The sequence below is a fragment of the Dermacentor andersoni genome, chromosome 5, assembly GCF_023375885.2.
Source record: "Dermacentor andersoni chromosome 5, qqDerAnde1_hic_scaffold, whole genome shotgun sequence".
In the NCBI taxonomy this organism is placed as follows: Eukaryota; Metazoa; Arthropoda; class Arachnida; order Ixodida; family Ixodidae; genus Dermacentor; species Dermacentor andersoni.
Window position 1 is genome coordinate 65,396,442 of NC_092818.1, and position 22,840 is coordinate 65,419,281.

The 22,840-nt window shown below is 44.2% G+C and overlaps 1 protein-coding gene across 2 annotated transcripts in view; it reads left to right on the forward strand.

Annotated features, from left to right (window-relative positions):
- pav (kinesin family member pavarotti) overlaps positions 1 to 20,952 on the forward strand; it is a 62,360-nt gene extending 41,408 nt beyond the window's left edge. The window contains exons 18-25 of one of the 2 annotated variants that reach the window (XR_008612523.2): positions 6,683 to 6,744; positions 8,040 to 8,133; positions 11,415 to 11,557; positions 14,705 to 14,799; positions 18,960 to 18,975; positions 19,071 to 19,128; positions 19,232 to 19,275; positions 20,812 to 20,952. Coding sequence is in view for 1 of the 2 variants with exons in the window: in XM_050178007.3 (XP_050033964.1) it covers positions 6,683 to 6,744; positions 8,040 to 8,133; positions 11,415 to 11,557; positions 14,705 to 14,799; positions 19,071 to 19,128; positions 19,232 to 19,275; positions 20,812 to 20,827 (512 nt within the window). In the remaining variant the exon portion in view is untranslated. The remainder of the gene's footprint in view (positions 1 to 6,682; positions 6,745 to 8,039; positions 8,134 to 11,414; positions 11,558 to 14,704; positions 14,800 to 18,959; positions 18,976 to 19,070; positions 19,129 to 19,231; positions 19,276 to 20,811) is intronic. The other variant, XM_050178007.3, reaches the window with a different exon arrangement.
- The last annotated feature ends 1,888 nt before the right edge of the window (positions 20,953 to 22,840 follow it).

The window sequence follows — 22,840 nt, forward strand, 5'->3', positions numbered from 1 at the left end:
TCGAAGCAACTGTCATCTTCCTCAGCATTTTGGTTAACATCCGCATCCCCGGCTTCCAAAGAATCACCGTCACAGACAAAGCTGCTGTGTCGGAAGCAGTTCGCAATTACTGTGGGCGACGTGTTGCTCCACACATGTGCCATCATGTGCACTGCTCTGAGCAGAGTTACGTCATATTTTTTCTTTGCCTCCATACAGAGCAACGTGCGCTCAAGCACTTGTCTTCTGTATCGGCCTTTCACGTACATGTTGAACGTGCTTCTCTTCACATTGAATTTATTCATTATGGCCATGCCGAGGCACCCCTGCCTTCACGGCTTTCAATATTCCTACTTTCGCTGCCAAATCCTTTGCGTCGTACTTCGCCCGCTTCGGTGGGGTACGAGAGCGCGGCAATGAACGTGTACACGCACGATGTCAAGAAAAAACAAAGTATAAACGGAAAGAAAAGCGCAAACAAAATTTAACACCCACACAACGAAAAGTTCTGCCGTGTTCGCTCACGCACCTGACGCAAACCGATAAACACAATAAAAACGACAACAATAAAAACTGCACAAGCAAAAGCCAACGTCAGAAATGGCCGACAAAAATACAAAGAAAAAACATTATGTATAGACTAGGGTTGCTAGCATAGACAAATAACTACCGCGCTGATAACCATAGCGATGCAGAGGTAGTGCCAAGCACCAAAAGCGACTGCAAAGCCAGAAGTACGTCATTGCCGCCATGTTTTTTGAGACGTAGGTTTGTCTATTATGTAGCAATAAAATAAACATGGCGGCCTTGACGTATTTCCGGACTTTCGACACATGCAAGCATGGCCTTTGAGATCGGCGCACGCTAATTGGAGACACAATCGCTGGTGGCACGATTTGAACACCCCCTAGCGCCACCCGATCCTATATGCCTCACGTGCCTCTAAGCTCCGCAAACTGTCCGAATGAACCGAAGTATGACCAAATATGTCCGAATTAACGGGAGTTTCGTGCCATAGGGTTATGTGCATGTTTGACGGGACCAGACGGTGCGTCCGTAATAATCGAATTTCCATATTAATGGGGGCTGAATTAATGAGGTTTTACTGTTCTATATGGCACCTCTTAGGGAGCCAGAGTTGCACATCTGTTCTCCCATTTACTGCTTGATCTATTCATCAAAAGCAATTGCGTGGTTCCAAAAGCAACCACACAGCACGGAGAACCCACCACTAATGCACAGATTAACAAAGTTGGCGATGGCAGAGCCCCCGCACCGTCTCAGTTTGCAACTTTCCTTCTATGACCAATGTCTAGATGACTGCATCTGAGATGAGTCTTTCTTGGAGGGGGGTGGGTGGGTTGGTGGCACAAAAATTGCATGATAAACACTCCTTTGGTATTTTACACTCATTCAGGGCTGCTGGTTTGCATCTATTTCAGCGAATGTCACCAGGCTGTGTGCTAGACGAGATCCAGGGCTAGGTGACGTCTCGGTACATGCAACAGGATATTTGTTCATAAGAATCTAACCATACCTCGTAGTATTCGCAACCTTGTAATAAAATAGTCCTCAATTCTGTGCCAAGGCAGTTAGACCATGAAGGCACAGCCAGGGTGTCTACCAACCGGGCCGGGAATTCTCAGGGGTTTTGAATAGTCTGGAAATACTCAAACACAAATTCCCGGAGTTTTCCTTATCAGCCAAAATGAGCTGTAATTTTATTGAAAGGGAACGAATGACGCGATAATGCTGGCTCGAGTAACTGAGAGGAATCTCCATTTTGATTACCTCGCTGCCTCGAACCCGGCGCTCTCACGCAGATGTGCTGACAGCCGTGTAGCCACCATCGCGGCAACGCTAAGCCTAGCTGCTCCGACGTTCGCTATTAATCTGCCTGCCCCTTTTGTGCGGTGTTTTTCATTGAAGGAATTCGTCGCTGTCAGCAGTGGCACCGACTCCGCCTGTGTGGTCTTCGCGATTGGCTTTGAAGCTCGGAAAGCACAAAACATTGCATAAGGCTGGTTCCAGAAAGTCAGCTTCGCCTCAGTACAGCAGTGTTACGCGGTCAAGCATTCGCGAAAGTATTGCAGCGAAGCATGACAAGCATGGGGAGGGGCAATTGTCACTGGGTACAGTATGTATTCCTTAATTATACACGCGTGCACACGCCATCTCCTGTCTCAGTACGAGCAACGATATGCCTAGTAAGTGTACTGGCTGGCCTTTAGAACTTTTTCGGATGTGCCTGTGGCGATTCGAGCCCTTAAGGGCACTAAAAGACATGCATCCATTTTTTTTCCAACTGCCCGAATTTTCGGGCGTTTTCGCGGGCCCTAGGGAGTCTGAAAAATCAAATGTTGACTACAACTGACCAAGAGGATGCTTCAAATGGTCTGTGTGGCGAACGTGCGGCAGAAGGAGGGCGAGAGCAGAAAGGACCTGCACATTGAGGAATGAAGAGGAAAGGAACCGTGCCGCCGCCTCTTTGAAGCAGCTTGAGCTAGAAAAACAGTGTTGGCTGACACTGAGATGCAGGTGTCACTTATCCAAACCAAAATGAACTCTTGAAAGCAGTGAAACACGACACTAAGGCGTTGTGCGCAGGCTGAGAGTATGTCAGGACAGTTGAGGATTACTTTCCAGCTGCTGAGAGAGAATCTCACTTGTGACAAAGTTGGGGCCTCATACCAGTGAGCTTGCAATCAGTTAATAGAAATAGCTCATTTTCAAAAATATTTCTTTCTGTATGCATCTCCTTTTCGTATTTGAGAATGTTCGATTCAATTTTCAATCGGCTTTACCATTTTTATCGAAGATGTTTTATTCGCTGTGCACTTTACTAACCCCTCCCTTCTGTTTTTTCTTTTGAATAAAATAAATAGTTCTTCCTATTCTAACTGGATTAAGTTTTCTTATTATTTTTTAACATGCTTATTACAGGGTGACAGCATTAGGCGACATGGTGTCAGTCCATCTTAACATAAAACTCTCTGCCGTTTGGGGAATATTGCAAACGGAAAACCTGGAAAACTCTGGGAATTTGGAAATGTCAACTTGATAGACACCCCGAGAGCAGGTCGACCACAGTTGTTCATGTTCATAGGAGAGAAGCTCATCACAACGTCACCTACGGCTTTCTCTCAAAACTTGGGTTCATTTCTCGTGCGGCATGGCAGACTTGCGCAACTCTGCGCCCATGGGGAGCATATACAGTAACTAGCAACTATCATGAACCAAGTTCGTGTATGCGCTTTACTAAACCGTGTGCATTGGATGCAACACCGTCAGTACGTTGTAGAAAGCTTGAAACTGAATTTGTGAAGCAGCCTTAACTGACAGCATTGCAGATTTCAAGGCTGTCAAGATAACATGCCATGTGTACGTCACTGCGCGATGCAGGCTGCACAACAGGTGGACGCGAAATGCATCCGCGGCCTCATCCAGCAAGAAAGGAGAGACCGCCTCAACGCCGTCACTATCGAGAAATGGCTGCCTGCATGCTTGGGCAGTGCGGTGAGATTTAGGAATGGCGGCAGTTTCTGGTGGAGCCAACCCACGATTTAAATTTTCTAAATGTCTTTTAATCTGCCAAAATGTGCAGCATCAAATGAGTGTTTCCTAGGTCACGCGTAAGCATGCGGGTGACAAACCTTGCAGTAACAAGTTGCATATTGTAACTCCACGCTGAAACTCTGCTGACAACAGCTCCAAATCGGGCCAGTATCTTCAAAGGCCTTGTTAATAGTGCAGCGACATTCCTCATTGTTTTCTCGTCAAATGATTCAAACATTCTTGGTAATATGCCTTGTTCAAGATGAGCTGGAATGAGCGGTGTTAATTTCTCCTCTATGAAACTGCGAAGGCCATTTGGGAGAAGTGGGGAGAGGGTAATATTTTTGTCAGTTGTTGAAGATCATGTGCTTGGGTGTCATGCCTTTAAGCCAGTGGTTAGAGAAGTAGCAACTTAGTGCTGCAAGATCAATGCTTGGGCTTTTCCCATCCCCAAGCATGTTGTACATATAGAGTTGCCCATCACCCAGGTCTCGGCAAAGATACTGTGCAATTGGATCATGATGTGATACAAGATACTCGTACAACAAGTATCCGAGAGGCTACCGCAATTATTATATCCAATATGATACTTTCCATTGTTACTGCAAGGTTTGTTACCCACCTGCTTACGCAGGACCGAGGAAACATGCATTTGATTTTGTGCCAGGAGATGAAAAATTGCGTTGAAAGTAACCCAGACTTTCGAAGATCATCACGGGTGACGAGACTTAGTGCTGATGAAGAAATTGCGGCCACTGACCAAGTCAAGGTGAAAAAACACGCAGAGGTGGGCATGGCTGCGAGCTGACCGAAGGAGCGAGGCCTAGTCGGGGACGAAGCGTCGGCGGATGAGCGCCAATGGGTCTTAGTGCTATGGCTTGGACCCTGAGATAGAATACGCTTCGAGCCAGTGGAAACCTGCATGTTCGCAGAAACAAACAAGCAAAAAAACACTACCAAGCACGTTCAAGTGTGAAGACAATGGCCTTTCTTTTTTTCTTCTGATGTTCGTGGAATCATGCACTAAATGTTTGTCCTGGTCAGTTAAGAATCTCTCTTGGAAGTCTTGAGGCCAACTAAGAAAGGTTGATTGACTTCTCCATCATAACAGTTCAGTACATGTGGCATTGTCTGTGATGCAGTATGTAGCCTCCCATGGATGGGCCGTTTTCAGCAACACTCGGAACAACAAATGATTGAGGACTTTAACCGAAAAGTGTAAGAGTGGGGTTGAAGATTAATATGCAGAAGACAAAGGTAATGTTCAATAGCCTGACAATGGAACAAGAATTTTCAATAGCCTGACAATGGAACAAGAATTTACAATAGCCAGTCAGCCTCTAGAGTCTGTACAGGAGTATGTTTATCTAGGTCAATTACTCGGAGGACCCTGATCATGAGAAGGAAATTTTCAGAAGAAAAAAATGGGTTGAAGTGCATACGGCAGGCATTACCAAATCCTGACTGAAAGCTTACCACTGTCATTGAAAAGAAAAGTGTACAATCATTGCATCCTACCGGTGCTAACATGGGGTGGAAACTCTGAGCTCGAGAACAAGTTAAGGACAGCACAAAGGCAGTGGAAGGAAAAATGTTGGTCGTAACATTGAGGGATGGCAAAGAGCGGTGTTCAGTGAGTGAACGGGGATAGCCGATATTCTAGTTGACAATAAGAAAAAAAAAATATTGGCAGGCCACGTAATATGTAGGGTAGATAACCAGTGGGCCAGAAGGGGTACCAAGGGAACGGTAGCACAGTCGAGGATGGCAAAAAACTAGGTGTGGGGATTAAATTAGGAAATTTGCAGTCGAATTTCCTAATTTGGAATGCAAGAGGAGTAATTGACATGAAGAGGCCTTCGTCCTGCAGCGGACATGTGGCTGATGATAATGGATGGGCCATCATTCCCCACTTGCCCTATTCACCGCATCTCCCTGCAATTTAAAAAACGAAACAAAAAGAAACTTCAACCATGGACAACATTGAAAGCAGCTTCACAGGAGGTACTCAACAGCGTCAAGGTTGAGATGTTCCAGAGATACTTCCAACAGTGGCAGCAAAGGTCAAACAAGTGTATTGTTGCCGACTGGAATTATTTTGAATGGAAAGAGATGAATTTTTCTTGACTGTAAATATATATATATATATATTTTTTTTAGACCGTTGTATTGGAGGGTCCCCCCCATGGTGACAGTAATTTGCAGGAGGAGATCCCAAAGTAAAAACTGCAAATGGGACCTCCAATGAACATGCATTGAACAATACGGACATAAGCTACGAGTCAATAAGCTATGAAATATGCACGGAGAAAATATATGAAAACATAATCGAGAAGCGGGTGACATAAGGCTGAAAGACAAAGTTCCGGTGGTTGTCAGTGTAACGGAATGGGAGGGCTGTGCACTCATTAGTGGGCTGATAGGCAAGTATGGTAAGAAATATGGCGTCATCTTTTTTTTATGTAGTAATAATAAAAATACTGCAAGAGCTTTCTTTCTCAAAAACCTGTATGGGATTCATTTGTATCTTATTGCCACATTTGGGTGGGTCACACATTTTTCCCTTTTATGGCAAGAAAATCTACTGCAGCAGCTTAGTGTCTATAACGTTCTGCTGCTGAGCATAATGTCGCCGGTTATATTTTCAGCAAGTGCGGCCCCACACTGATTCATGGCAGAATTTGAGAGCGCGCGTGTACCTTGTTTTCAGACAAGTTCAATAACCGCAGGTGGTTGAAATAAATTTTGATCTTCCCACTATGCACCTTCAAATTACGCAGTTCTAACAGGTGTGTACCATTTTTTCTCTTACTGGCTTGGTCCTTGGGGTCAGGAGGCCAGTAGGTGAGAGCAAGTATATTCTGAAATAGGAGTGAGGCTGACTAGATGCAATACCCAACTTTCCTCTAAAATTTGCTGGAAAGTCCCGCAATGGCATTTCTTGCATTTGTCGCCTTGAACCCAAGCCCAAATACAGCAGGGTTGTGGCATGGTTTAGGGCTACCTTGGTGCCCTTGTGGTCTGAATGTGGTGATCAGTCTGCTGCGTCTAAGAGGGCCGTTGTGTTTTCTAGTGTTGCGAGATATCCAGAATCACGAATAAGAATGTTGCACTGTTCATTTGTTACATGTGTTCTTCTCTTTTTCAGGAGTATCGGCAACCGGAATGTTATCATCGACTTCCGAGCCCAGGCTTTGTGGCACGCCAAAGGTCATTACATTTTCTTTCTAGCCCATGCATTCATAGAGAGGTTTCTGCAGACACCACTCGGATGCAAACTGAACTCTGGCAGTTTATTTGCTTTTGTTTACTTGTTTGGTGATAGCACTGTGCGCAAGCTTATTCAAACGTGTAAAACTATGTGAAGTAACCACGGATAGCCATTGCACGACAACCTGACTTTATCTTTTCATGTTATGGATATGTGTGGACCATCTCAGAGTATCTGCCGGATGTCAAAGAGATGCCCATCAAATGTCTGATTATAATGGCTATGCAAGTCCTTTGGGCATTCCAGTTAGCTATCTGGTTTCAGCAGGGAACGACCACCACCGTGATCTAGGTACTTTCAATTCATGCTCCATGTAATATTGATTGCGATATTCACTAACTACTAAACGTAAAATGGCTACCCATAAAGAGGAGAAGAATTGGCAACCATCAAAGAGTGTAGAAAGGAGCTTCACCCTCTCCCCAACCCTGCGTGTTGGTGTTCCCTAGGAGATATCGAAACATTGAATGGCAGAGAACCTTGCCTTGAGGTGTGGCTTCACGGCAGCGTGACGAGTGTTGCCGTGACGCCACACTTCAAGGCGAAATTCCCATATAACTCGCACCCCCACTTTACTGATAACTTTTTAAAATTTTGGTGCAGGGTATACACGCTAAAATTCGGTACATGCAAAAGTTTCAAAGTAGATCATTTTTTGTTGGAAAAGAAAAATACCGCACAAGACCTGGTCGCTTTAAGTGCTGTTATCAATCGCTTGTTAACATCCTCTACAACTTTTGCATTATTGTATTGGTTGGGTAAGCTTACCAAATATTTACAAATTACAGTTATTTACTAATTATTTTTGCAAAATGAAAAAGCCACTCTTGACTAGCATGAACAGCACCCATCATCATGCACTTGCGGCCATTCATGTAACGCCCTCTTTTATTTTGTAATTCATGGTGACATTTAGTTGTTGCAACCAATATAAAGTTTCAGTGCCCAAAATTAATTGCTGCCTTTCGCAAGACCTCATGTCTCATGTTCTGTATGAACAATTGTTTTAAAAACAACATGCTTAACCTGTATAATACTCCAAGTAGCCACAGACCTTGCTTCGTGCTTTTCCCTGCAATTGTTTGCATTCAACACTGTTGATAAGTAGTTTTCTCAGAAGAACTGTGCAGTGCAACTTCCAATGTTGTGAGGCAACATTGGAAGTGGACACAGATCGCTTAGGTTCCACTCACATTCACTAAAAAATCCCTCGCACGCATCTTGCACCTTTCAGACCACCATGCCTCCAGTGATGCGCCACAGGCGGTCCAGATCTTCTGGTGCAGAGATGTGGGTGGACCACAAGCCGGCCGGTACTGTCGACACCGGTGAGAACGTTGATACATCTTCTGACTGCTTTGCATGCCACTTGAACTGTTGGTTCACATGCCGCGACATCTGTGAGTTGTGCAATTGCTAAAAATAGGAACATTTCCTGCACTTGCCTTGGTGTTTTCACAGGAGCGTGAAGTCCAGGAATCTTTTTGGGCCTATTTTTGAGCTGCCACTGATGAGCCCTCCTGAAAAATTTCACACCTAAATCAGAAGCTTGTTTGTTAAGAGTTGTACCACTGTTATGCTTGCAAACAGGTTTTCACCACCCTTTGTTATGGTAAACAATGTGGTAACTTTACCACATTGTTAGGGTATGTCAACTGTAGTTATAACGCACTACACCATACATGCTAATGTTGTTGCCATGACTGTCGGACTTAATTTTTGTTAATTAAGCTTGTCAGCTAAAGTTTGTTATTCTATTACAGTAGAACTTCATTCATGCGCATTGAAAAAAAATCTAAAGAAAAAAATTTACTAACTGGGACAATATATGATCCGAAGCCACTAACGAATTCGGCAGACTCAACTGTAGCTGTCATCTATGTAATGCAAAGCATTGTGTAAATCGCTGCAGCATGAGACGACGATGTGCGCCAATCTGGTGGTTCCCCAGCGGGCTGAGACGCGCGTTGTCATTTTTGCGGCTTCAACAAACTTGCGTTGAATTCAGCCTGGGTCAGCAGCTTCTTGACGTGGAGCATTTCGGTAGGAAGTTCTGACGTGTCCACTCTGCAAGAATCGTTGCGGCACGAGACGCCAATGTGCATTGCACTCGAAGGGCCCAGGCGGCATGAGATGTGGGTTGTCATTTTAAGACGGTGATAGGAAACCAAAATGAAATTGAGCTGGTGGGCGATGCTGGAATACATCACCACAATACCGCCAAATCGAAACACGACACTCACTTCGCGCCACCCGCAGAAGGGTACTGCGTGTTTGGGTTATAGCCTATTAAAAGCATGCTGTAGGCTTTTTACGCCACACGTGCTGTAAAACAAATAGGTGAAGATTCTTATCGCAGTGGATTGACGGCGGTAGCTGTGAATGGCGACGTGCGACGATCTGTGAGGAGATTCGCTGGTACCGAATTAAGAAACCGAGTGCACCCTGGCACTTTCACAGTACACGGGTGGGCAATAACTGCTGGGAAACTGTCGTTGCAGGTGCCTACTGCTCTTGATCACGTGCGCCTTGCAACTTTTCTTGTTTACATGGGATCTAGCAGCCGGAAAACTTATCGTGTGATCACATTTTGGCGATATACTGAGTGTTGGTGTCGAAAGATTGCGTTTCTGGGAACCACTAAAACAGGAACTTATCTGCATTGGGTCATTTTTTGCTTTCTCGAATCATTGGTGCCAGGAAATCGTACTACGTAAATGGGATTGCATCAATGAGGTTCCACTGTATAAGTACTGAGGTCACTAAATATTTGACTGGGAAAGTAAATAGCAGGCTAACACAGTCCTGAATTTCCACTCTTTGCTCTAAATAGTAGTAATAGTTCTATTTTAGCTCGTTTGCTTCATTACGCTAAGCACGAGGGAATGATGAACTACAGAAAGCCTTTGCTCTGATTAAGGCTGCTGTCATATGTTCGTTACCACACTGTTGACTAAATTAATTGAGGAGGAACAATCCAGAAGTGAATTTGGCCAATAGTATGATTCTTTTACACAATTAAAATACTTTTAAACCTCACACATACTAATGACCATTGGCCAACAGTGGATAGAAAAGGATTAACATTGTGGTGGACATAAGTCGCCGCATTTTATAAGCTGCTGTCACACTCGTTGAGATAGCATAATATTTTGGCATTCCATTGCTTTTCTGCTCGAATATGCACTTTGGCTGCATTGACAGAATGGTGTAGCACTGATCTGGTGAAAATATTTTTAGACCAGAAATCTAAAGCAAGTTTTTTTTTTTTCAGTTTTCATTACTTGAAAAAAAAATGTTTTGACTGACAAATGTTTTTGGAACTCTAATTGTGGCATCCAAAAATGCTCAAAATTTTTAGTTTTCAGAAAGCACAGGAAGTGTTCATTGGGCATTGAAACATCAGTTATGCCAGCCAGTCTTAACTATGTGTGGCTATATTAAATGAGGACATTTTTCTATTTGAGGACTGTATTAGAAATTAAATTTATAAGACAAGATTCTGAAGCTCGTATGCATGTCTAGATTTACGAGTGTGTCTATGCAGGTCAGCTAACTTTAATGTTATGTCATTCTTCTAAACAAATTGGATGACATATCGATGTAGGTAAACATGGGGGAAAATGTATATAGAGTGACTTATCGATTTAAATATTTCAATTTTATATAAGAAATTAATTTTTAATTTTAGCTTCTAATTTTTTATTTTAATTTTTTAAATTAACATTATATGGAAAACAGTCATTGTAAGGCGTGAATAACTCGTGTGATTTGTGGTTTATGTCAGATGGAGGCTGCTTCTAGAGATGGTAGAAAAAAGGTGGGAAATGGGCACAGCCAAGCAACTTTAAGGGACTGAACATTCACAGCTGTATGTCACACCTAATGTGACAGGCTTGGGCATGAGCATAGAACTTCACATTGGGGGTGCAAACGGAAGCATGATGAGTACCTTTCTTGCTCTTCTTCCAGGCCAGGAAAAGCCATCATTACTGGGTAGTCGAAGTTATAGTATAACCACATTGATATCTTCACTGCAGTTTAACTACAAAGAGACCACGTTTAAGATGTACAGCGAAATGAAAGATTGAGTGGGATCGCTCAGATAATGTCCTTTACTAATCTCGTTAAACTTAAGCACTATGCAACAGACTTCAGTGTAACGCATTATTTAAAACGTCCTGCCCCTCCAGAGCTGCTGCGAATGTGGTTAGAAGGCTTCTGTGATAGCTGTGGCTGTAAATGTGAAAGTTCACCACAAGCAGTATTGCCATGATTTGCCGGCATAGAACGGTGTCTGCTGGCACAAGATATAGGTGATTGGTGATTGCTGGGATAGGTTTTCTGTAAAACTTGTTGCTGCTGATGTATCTTAGAAAAAAAAAGCAGGTGTATTTTTTTTAATGATGATGCTCCACGCTAAGCACACACACGCGCACACACCTATAAACAAGGCCCGCAGTCTTTCTTGTCTCTGTCATGACTTGCAGCAGTGTTGGCAGAAGAAATTATGGTGATCAAAATCGCTTTCTTTGAAAGCAGTGTTGTGTTTTGTCGTGCTTGTGCCAAGTCTTCTCTGGTTGACTAATTGAGCAATCTTTGGGTTCAGGCTCGGTGATGCAGCCGGTGATGAAGAAAAAGAAGTCGGTGGGCAAGCTGGGTGTGAAGGATGTCACCAAGGGGGCGTCCAAGTACGCGCTCTTGCACCAGGAACAGGACGCAGGTGGTGACGTGGAAGAACAGCTCTACAAAGTAAGGGACAGTGCAACCCCCGCCACTCTAAGCCTACTGCTATCGAGCTCATGTTTCCTTTGAGCATAACAAAGAAACTAAGGACCGTATGACAAGGAACAAAATTGAAAGTGGTAGGTGCAACATCAAGGGCCAAGAAGAGGGCAACGTGGATTAGAGAACAAAATAATGTAGCTGATATTCTAGTTGAGAATAAAGCGCCCTTTGTAAGTTTTGGGTGTTGGAGACAAGTGTAGTATAGACCATGCACAGGCAATTTGTCTGAAAGGGTGCACACTGAAAACTGCTGAAAATTGAAACAGCAGCTTATGCAGCCTTCCAAGAAGAAAGGCTTGCTTTTTTTCCTGAAAGAACAATAACGTCACTGAAGATGTGTCGGCATTGCTACAAATGGCTGTAACGTCATCGGTTATGGCACGTGACTTTGGTAAATAATTCAATGCAGAACACTCAAAAGTGCCACTGGAAGCGTGCTGCATTACCAGTTGCCGACTGTATTGCATGCTGTACTGCGCACAATATCAAGTGCAATATTCAAAGGTGCAATGCAATCGTTCAACAATCATATGGAATTGGGGCAGACTGCCTAACAGGTCTGAATAAATGGAGTCAGAAATATCGAATTTACCAGAAAATAAGTTTTATTGCGATAGAAATTATGTGGACACTCCAGGCACATTAGTGCTGTCGCCGTGATGTTCCATATAAAGTCCAAAGGCGATAACATTGTTGCTGCGTGCCAATGTTATGCCAGTGAATGCATGCTAATGCCAGTGAAAGCGTGCGAGAGTGAGCCAACGATGACGGCTCAATCTCGCCTCACACAAGGGAGAAAAGCAGGGAGGAAGCGCGCCTTTATCGTGCACAAGGCACCCAGGGGAGAGGAAGGGGGAGGGGTATTCTCTGGCGGCTATTGCGTATGGCGTGGCCGTGCGGGCCCTAGCTTGAATGCGATCTGCGATGGGGACAGAGAGCGTGCCGAATCCTGATAGCTTTGTGTGTGCTGTGTTTTTGCCACTTGGTTCAAGTTGAAGCGAGAGGCAGCAAGAAGATCAATTCGCTCGCTGCTGCTGCCACGCTTCCTCACTCCAGTGTTTTGGCAGCGAGTCTCTGCAGTCATCAAGTGAGATGTGTTCATGTTCGCTTGCGTGCATGGGGCATCATGCTTGTTAATTTAGTAAGTAAGCGAATATTTACATGTTTATACAGCCAATAAAACTACTATCCTTACTTCGTATAGTTGTCTAATAATTTTTTGTCACAATCAGTGCTTCGCCTTTTGGGCAAAACTGCAATTTTTTGCCACACGCGACCAGAAGAGCTGGTAAATGCGTTGCTGTACGCATGCACATATGCTTGTGTGTGACCTGGTCAGTCTGTATTTTGACCATTGTCATGGCTATCGCTACAGGCAGACGACAGTACAGTCTCCAAGTGCAGCGAATATTCATACTCTGGAACTTAAACAGAGGCCGACCGAACTCTAATAGCTATATAATCTAGGGTTTCTTGAGATAGTCATTATTTGCTCACGGTCTCTTGCGCGAGCTGTTGCGTTTGTCTCGTATGCCAGGTGTTCTCGTGCGCTATGCACGAGAACACCTGACTAGCGGTGTAAGTCAGTGCTACACAAACATGGAGGCAAATGCAAACAGATCACAGAGCATGATCAGGCGGGACTGCATGATATGGGAACAAGCAGATGAAACGGAAGTACATCTCACTTGCTACGGTATGAAGTACAGTTAAAACCCGCAATAATGAAATCCTGTGTCTACAAAGTTCTCGGGACAACGAAATGTTTTCGTATCCCTGGCGAATGCCCATAGGATTCAATGCATTCGTACCTCTCGACAACAGAATGTCGCTGTACTACAATCCTGCATCAACGAAATTTTCCGGAACGTAACCACGCTTATTACCTACTCGCGCAAGGCTAGCAGGCTCCAAAATGTGCTCAAATGAGACCGCTTTGCACTGAAATTGCCTAAAATACCACCACATTACACTTGCGTGGGCACTGCCATTTTTGTTTACAAAAACAACCTAGTGGCAGAAGCGATCGCGTGCATTGGAAACATGTCATGGACGCCATCTTGTTAGTTGATCACCCATTTGAAGCGGTACGCATGTTGCTACTGACAGACGACGATGGTTTCCGCACAGCTAGTGCAGTGCGTAATGTGCGCCTCGGCGAGAAAAATGCAGCGAAAACAGGAAATCTACGTCCCATCGACGTGGAATTGTTTATGGCACTTTAGGTGGCAGTCGGAGTATGGAGTGCCACGCATCGGGGCGTGATTGAGCGATCGTCTGGCGATACGCATTTCTTGCTTCAAGAATGCTGGTTTTGGTGCCACCCGACAGGCATTGCGTGCGGATTCAGCACTGGACATGGATTTGTGCAAAGGGGCTGTGATCTCGATCGATTGTCTTTGAGTATACGAGATATGGGCACTTTCACGCTCGGCACCAGACCTATGGGTGACAGCATGTGCTGCAGAAATGCTGCTGCATGCGGGGAGCGCTGTTGCTCAGTGTACGGCGCCGAGCTACGCAAAACCTTGCAAAAATTATTGTATCTCTGAAAGCAATTGACCAAGAATATCGCTCCACGGCAGTACTTACTGCCACTGCTGATCGACGCATGCGGCGCACTTTGTGCTGTCGGCCATGCGGTTCTATATCCTCGCAAGCTTGCCAAAGTAGGCTAACGGAATTTTGACAGTAAAGTTTGGTTCTGCGATGCATTACCTATCAGTGCTGTCTCATTTTGCAAGAACAAAATGCAAAAGTAGCTCATGTGAGTACTGTGATGTTAGAAAGCAGTGTTAGCAGTGTAAGCTGCTTTATTACGATGGAAATAGTACTGCAATTTTCCTATCTCTCAGCTTTCAGTATAAGATACATAATTTTGCTAAAGTTTGCTGCCATCTTCTTGCAGAACTAATTCCTGCTAGACATGCATGATTTACTCAATTCACTTCACTATTCCAGACTAAAGTTGATTGCACTCCTGGTACTAGTAGTGAACTGCTAAGTGGCAGAGTGAATTGTTTATCACACCTTGGCTTTTCACTGATACCACTCCTAGTAGCCTGCAACAGCTTGTGAAAATGCCTGTTTCCTTTTTGTTTGAATCGTTAGGGAGATGTCATCCCTTCCATGACCGGTGGGGCCCAAGTTGTCTTCAGCGAGGTGGAGACAGTGAAGCATTTGTCGCCAACTTCAAGTCAGCTCAGGTTTGTTCAACTGCGCCTACATGAATGTGTTTATGACCATTTACGTGTGTGTGTGCAAGTGTATGTTCATACATATTGCTGTCTGAAGTACAACACCTGCTGAACATTTAGATACCGAGATTCACAGCACATAACCCACACCAGTATTTCAAGAACCTCAAAAGTGAATTGCGCATGCTAGCAAGGTGTGCCAAATTGTTATGCAGTTTATTATGGCTTAGAACAGTTTGTCCAGAGGTGGGCTTTGAAAAGTTCAACTCTCCAGAGCCTATTCAGACTTAGATCAAATGTTCTATTAAACTGGGCCACTGCTTTAACACTTGACTGCCTGCTTTCGTGTGAAGATTCTGTTTAATTTTTTTATACTCCTATTTGGAAGGACCTGCAGCACAACCCTTCTCCCATTTCTTCGTCATCACAACAGTCTCCCCCCTCTCTTTTTTATACATTTCGATTTCCCTCATAGTGCTCTATGCTCCACATTATTTTGATGTGAAAGCATTAAATGGCTCATGAGGTGGAAAATCTGGCATTGTCATCGTCAGCATGACCACACGATGGTCCAAAAAGGCTACGAACCCTTGAGCTTAAGGTGAGGTTAATTAAGGCACAGTGAAATAAGGTAGAGTTAATTAGGGCACTCGAACTCACAACCTTTGTTGGGAGTTGAACTCTCGAACTGTGGTGGGAGTCGAACCCACGACCTTGCGTTGTGCCATAATGACTAAGCATCATGCAGTGCCTTCATGCTATCCACGTAAGGATAACCAAGTGCCTCTTGAATGTCTTTCTTCCCCATTAGGGTTGGGGGGTGGGGATTGAGTAAAGCCATAAAGAAAAACAGTTGCTGGCCTTCCAAAGAAATGTCCCCTTTTTGAAAAACTGGCTCCTGGGACATCCCCTGTTTATAGTGCTGCCATCTATGGGGAAATTTTTAGGGGTTACAAATATCAAATTTTCAATTTCAAAGCAAATTCAAATAACCAAAATCAAGTGCAAGTCAATAAAATATTTTTTCTAATGTGAATACACTATTGAATTTGCAAGAATGCAACTTTTTTTTTAACCAACCACAGGTATGAAAAAATATAGAAGTTTATTACACAGCATGTACTGGAAAACTATGCTTCGTGGTCAACAAAATTCTCTAGTGCAAAACTTTTGCTTGACAGTATCATAACTATGGTTATTTAATGTTGTCACGAAGGAAGGATAGCTGCTCAACATGTTTGGGGCGCAGCGACGTCCTCCGGCTTGTCACATTTTCTTCAGACACCGGAAAGAGCTGCCCACTGGACGCATTAGTGTCGGGTATTCGCAGGTGTCTGTTTGCAAGCCGAGCCAACAGTGGGCACCGTGCTTACAGCACCACTCGCATGGACCATCTTTTTGGCCCAAAATTTCATCATGCACGTCTTTCAACCAGTGCTTTTAGCAGTAAAAATTGCTGCCACAAGCAAGTGAAAATTGCTGCTGGTTGATGAGCCTATTAAGGTCTTTTAACAGTGCTGACATGGAAGGAGTCTCTTCAGCAAGTTTCATTGTTGAAGACGTATCTGGGTTCCTTGGTAATTAAATTTTCCTTGCTTCTTCTAAAGCCAGGTTTTTGATCCAGTTTACCACTGAAGCATTCTGGTGGTACTGAACTACTTTAGAATGAAGGTTAGAAACATTGCCATGCTTGTGCTACATGGTCAAATTTGTAGTTTGGAAATAGTGTTTTTAGGCACTTAGCCAGATTAGTAGCCGACATAGACGCTTCCACTTGGCGGCTGGTGTTGTCCAGGTGCACGAAGAAGCAGCACAGTGTGGATAGTTGAGCTGATAGTGTCGGGTAGCCATAAGCACTAGGAGGGGCCCTGTGACAGTGCCCTCTTCTTACTTTTGATAGGCTTCACTGCATGGCAAATATGCATGGAGAGACTGCAGCACTGTTTGCTGGCTTGCGCAACATGAAGTGAAAAGGGATGGATGCAGCCACTGGTGTTACATGCGTTAAGCAGCAATGTACAAACTACGAAGTGGCTATTTCCAGTATTAGTTCGATTTGATAATTGCCTGATGACATATGAATATCTAATAATACATGCATTTACAATTGTTTCTATAATGTACTTGTAAAATTTCTTTGTAGCTGTCAGCAAGAAAAAGAAGGCGCTGCCACTAACTTGTGAATATGATGAAATGGGCTATTTATAACACTTCCTCTATTCTAAAGCCTCAAAAAAAAAAAAAAAAGCCAGGGGAGGGGAGAAAATGTAGGTTGACATCGGCAATTGAACCCACACTTTCTGCATGGGAGGCCATACACTACACCAAAGTCTAACTCAATATGACTACTTTCTCACAGACATTTTCACACGTAAAGCACATTCAATTGCCTTCATAATGCTTTTTTTTCCAGATCTTAATACCTTATGATTGCGTGCTTTACACACAGCGCTTAAATCTGTTTTTTGTGGACACAATTGTCAGAATTGTCTCAGGCTCCCTTTAAGAAAAAAAAAAACGCAGCAACTGCAGCAACGAATGTGTATGACCGTAAGTATACACATCCCTGATGACACCTGTAAGCACCAATGAAGGCTCACTTCAAAGCCTTTGACAGGCCGTGGCATAGATGGTGTTTCAAACACGACGTCTCTGATGTGTTTCTGGCTCTGCAATTGCTTCCAGCGTATACGTTTAGCAAAAGCATGGCCTTCGAGATCTGCTTCTGTTACCCAGAGAGAGCCGTCGCTGGGACGTGGATTTGGACACCACCCATTGTCCCCAGTGACAGTGGGTGTTCATTGTGTTGCTGCCACCTTTGTTTAAACATGGTTCTACTGCTTATGTAGTATATGTGCAGTCAACATCCGAGTTTTCGGACTGCCTAGGACCACAAAAACGTCCAAAATATAGGGCAGTACGAAAATGAATGCATGGCCTCCAAGATCTCAAATCACTGCAGGCACGTCCGACATAGCTCTAAAGGCGTATCGGTAATCGTACTGTGACAGGAGATGCTGGGCACACGAGTGCATAATTATGGAATATGTACGATACGTATTGTGTTCCATGACAGTGGCCCCATTCCACGCTTAGTATGCTTCAAGGCAATACATTGCCTATACTTGACCGCGTAGCGCCACTGCGTTGCGGCAAAACGTACCTTTGGGAACTGGCGTGATATAATGTTTGACCTTTGCTGTACTTCGAAGCCATCAGTGAAGATGACGAAGACGAAATTGTCGCCATTACTGACAGTGGCGAATTATTTCAATGAGAAACAGCGGGAAGTATGGTAGCAAATGTCGAAGCAGCTAGGCCTAGCAATGCCGCAGTGGCTGCCAGCTGACTGGCATGCGAGAGCGCAGGTTCGAGGCTGCAAACCCATCATTATGGCGGTGGTGGCTTAGATTAATGCCGTTTCGCACCTCTGGTTGCTGCATGAAGTCCGGAAAATCTGATGGCAAAGGGTTTCAGCATCCAAAATTTCAAACATCATAATACATTAGATCAGTGGGGTACATGGCAGTGACGCCAAAGGGGTCTGAATTATTGGGCATGTCCGAAAAATTTTCCTATGAATAGCAATGTGAGTGAGTTGGTTTAAGTTCATGGTGTAACTTATGCAGCATGAAGCACTGAAGTGCGGAATAAAGAGGTAAAAAAGACGAAGGAAAATAACAAGCGAAGAACAAACACAGCGCACGTGTTTGTGCTTCTCTTGTTATTCCTTTGTCCTCTTTACCTTATACTTCACTTCAGTGCTTTGCACTGCACAAATTACACCATGAAAAATATTTCATTGATTGTATATACAATGTATAATTTACAATAAATAAGTGTGTTTCAATATGCTGTTCACTGCAAAAGTACATGGAGTAAGAGAGCCATGAAAAAACAAAATTTTATCACACATTATGTTTTCATTCTGGAACTAAATGACACAGCCTCTATGTAATTTCAGACAGGTGCTGCTCTATAACTCACTGCAAAGATGCCGGAGCTAGCTGCTAGAATACTCATTTATAGTCGCAGCCTCTCCCCTCCAAGAACTTCTGCGGTTGGTTGTGCTTGTGCCCAGTGTAACTTGCAAATGAGCATGCAAATGAACCCGCTGAAGTGTTGTCGCTTGCCTAATGCAGTGTAAAATTGTCTATGCCTTTTTTCAGGTGTAATCAGTCAGAAGTAAGCGCCTACAAACTTCACTTCTTTCTACGTGTGCTCGCATAATCTTTAGGAGCTCCATTTCTGACAGATGTACTTTTTTTTTTTTATTTCAGGAAGCGAAGCAGTGGACGGGCAGTGCGTGATGACGATGAGGACTACGTGTCGGCTCGTGTAAGTTGCTATTGCTACACTGTAGCTCTTTGATTTCTTTTTCTGTTGTTTGTCTGGCTACTTATACTGCATGTCTGTCATCTTGCTTTTCTTTTTATTTCAGTGCTCAGTGTCAGTTGAAGGTCATGCACATCCTTCTGTGATAAAGTAAGTATCTTACTTTAACTGAGCTCTTGGAGCTTGTGAAATGTTAATTAGAGCATGTCGATAAAAAAAAAGTACAGAACACTCAAGATGTTCGCCAGTTCTAAGTTAACAGCCAACTGTGAACGTTCACGATTGACTAGCGTTTGCGGTGCAAGATTGTGACGAATGCATACAACAAAGAAACTGTGATGCTACCTGCACTGCCCGCTCATGGCAGCACAAGATGCCAAGTATTATTATTGCAAAGCCTTCTATATTGGGTGTTTTTATTTCGATGCCAAATATAATCGTGGCCGCGCGCCGTATGCTGTAGGTGTGAGCAAAAGCTTGCGAGGGTGAATCGAAATGTATGGTGGATTGGTGCAGCGATGTCTTCTCGCGCTTGCTAGGGAGGAAAGTGGGGAGGGTGCACAAGGTGGGGGTGAGCCTTCACACGTGCGCAAGGTGAGGAGCGGAGAGATGTGCGTGTGCTAGGAGGTGGGGGGTGCGGAGGAAGGGGGAAGTTAGTGCGCATTTCCTCTTCTACTCCAGCTGCGGCGGCTGAGCGTGGCCCTGCGTATCCTATCTTGGAGGCAATCTGCGCAGAGTTTGAAGGCTAGCCGAATGGATATAGATGATGGCTTCGTGTGTGCTGTGTTCTTGCACACCTAGTTCGCATTGAAGCGAGAGGCAGCAGGAAGGGGCATTAGCTCGCCGCTGCTGCCGCTCTTCATCACGCTAGCGTTTGACAGCGAGTGTTTGCGGTCACAGAGTGAGATGTGTTCTTGCTTGCCTTTGCATGCTTAATTGAGTTAGTAAGCAAATGTTTACAGCAATTTATGCAGCTGATAACAAAGACTAACCTTACTTCATATAGATGTCTAACAATTTGCTATCGCAGTGAATGCTTTGCCGGTTGGGCAAAACTGTGCATATTTTTTTAGACCATACAGAATTTTTCAAAGCTTGCCTGTGGCAGATAGCATAATTCTAGTCATTGAGCTGAATTACTCGAGAAGGCAGACATTACTTGCATTAGAAATGGAAATGGATAATGGTCTCATTAAAAAAGTGCTAATTTATTAACTTACGTTACATGTTGAATTTACAGATTTAGTGAAATATTGTTAAATAATTAGTCATACATTTTTATTTCTTGTGTGAGTAATGGCCGTCACTTGGAGTAGTCCAGCTCGCAGCTACAATTATGCTATGTGTTACAGGTAATTTTTTTAAAAGTTTTCTATGGTCTAATAAAACGCCCCTTATTCTTCTCAATACCTGTGCAATGGCCCTGGAATGGTTGTTCAACCTCCTTTATTCTCCTCTCCCACTGGTATCTTGGCTGTAAAATTTTTATGAATTCTAGAGCTAAAAAATCGGCCAGTATGGTTTTAGAATTTGGCGCTAACTTACCTTGTTTGAGCACTCACTCTAACTATGCACATGTGTTGGACTGTGCACTGGGCTGGGCTATACAAACATCAGCTGTGCTATGGCTTTCTGCACTCATTAATTGTTCTCTGTTATTTATATCTCATTTGCGTCTTCTTACAGACGATCAAGAGTGTGAATACTTTGGACCTGCTGCATCAACCTGTGCCAATCTCACTGCTGTATATAACTGCAAGAACGAGTGTGTCTTAGCGATTCGCAAATATTTTTATGCTTCAAATAAAGCGTTTTTAGGACAAAAGTGTTTTCTCTTCAGTGGAATTCATTGGTTACAGTGATCAGCACTGCAGGATTGACAAGGGTCACGTTTTGCTGTCCAAAGCAATCTATAGGTGGCCGGTACAAGATACCAATGCTGAGAGTTTGGCCGGAGTAGCCACTGGCATCAGTGTAGTGGCATCAGCGCCAAGCTCAGCATGCGCAATGAGGCAAACCAACCAATGAACCGTTGTCTTATCGGCATGTCATGGGATGATGTGCTGTGATTAAAATCAAACATTTTCGTTAAAGCGAAGCTTTCTAAGCAAACCCTCCAGGACTTTGCTGGCTGTGGCAGAAGCCTAGTCATTGAGCATCTGTCTTACACACAGGGTTCATATCCCGGCGTTGTCAAAGAAAAAACAGACACCGCCCACGCACCCCGCACAAATGGTAAACCAGCGAATCTGAAATGTGCGGCCCCGGTGTTTATGTTGTCGCTGCTCTGCCTCGCGGGCCCGAACTGCCGGATTCTCGGGCCGGCGTCGCCGCTGGCGATCTGACTCGGCCGCACGAGCCGACTCCCGCTCCTGCTCTCGGTACTGTTGCTCGTAGGCCAGCTGCTCAGGAGAACGAACGATGCGTGGGATGCGTGGCCGTCCCAATGCGAACTTGGAGAGAGGCCCTGGAGAGGCTGCTGCACGCGCGCTCTGCTGCGAGAGAGAGACGACGTCACTATCGACGTTAGCCAATGGCGCGCTACACCGTCCGCCGGAATGTTTCTGTGGTCGGACCGCGGGCGTTTCGCGTGCCGCCGCCGCCGATGTTACTTGTCGGCGAGATCGGCGCGCCATTAAAATAGGAATAAAGATTTCCAGCTTCGTTTGAGATTTTGTGTTGTGTTTCTTAATTATTTTGCCTGTCTCAAGAATAGAATCATGTCAAGCAGGGGAGCAATGAAGCAACACAAGACAAACAAAAGTAACCCTTGCTCTCCACGCGGTTCGCATGTATGTCGTCACAAGTCAGCGCAACGTGAGATTCCGAAACTACTGCTTCAAAAGCGCAATATGGCGCAATGAGAGTAAACATTGGCTCCGGAACGTCGGAATCACGGCTTGAGGGTCGTGGGCACTGTAGCTGCGCGCGTAGAATCGACGATATGTCCGAAAGCGGCATCAACGCGAGAGATGCTACTTGTAGCAAGATAGCAATTTTTGGCCCCGATGTGTTTTAAGATGCCGGTTGGAAGCTTTCGCATTATTCCGGCCGTTGCATTCGAAATAGTTTTTCTACATGCAAAAAATATTTTCACATGTCTACTGCATGGTGCTGTTTCTTTGAAGCATTCATATAAAAAGTGAATGCAACTGGCACCGATAGCTGCACTGAACTATAGAACAGTTTCGACGTGCAGGTTAGAAAAGAACTCTTTTCTTTTTTAAATAGTGCATCCGAGCAATGCCTGCATTTCTACTAATCCATACTTCAAGCTGATGACGTCGAGTTAACAAATTGAGCAAATTTGCTTTCTACCGCATCGTATCTCAGCTGAAAAAAGATGCTCGCCTGATGCAGAAAAAAAGTTTTGATTTTTTTTTTTTCAGGGAGAAAGGACGTTATAAGATTACATAAGCAATATTCAGAACAAGTGATTTCACTTACTGTCTAGTCGAGAATGTGCGTTATAACGTAGATCGGTCGACAGCTTAAGGGCTGAACCCAACAAAAGGTGGTCATAGAAGAGGTTCTTTTTTACGTAAAGCATATTGTACAAACACAATCTGATTCAGCACAAGTGAAAGCAAGGTTAGCATATCTAGAAAGCCTCACGTACGTAGGTGGTCTGACTTAAAGCCCCTTAACCTCCGTAAAGTGACATTCTCCTCCTCCGCCTTCACTCCTCTTTCCCCCTTTTTTTTTTCACTCTCCC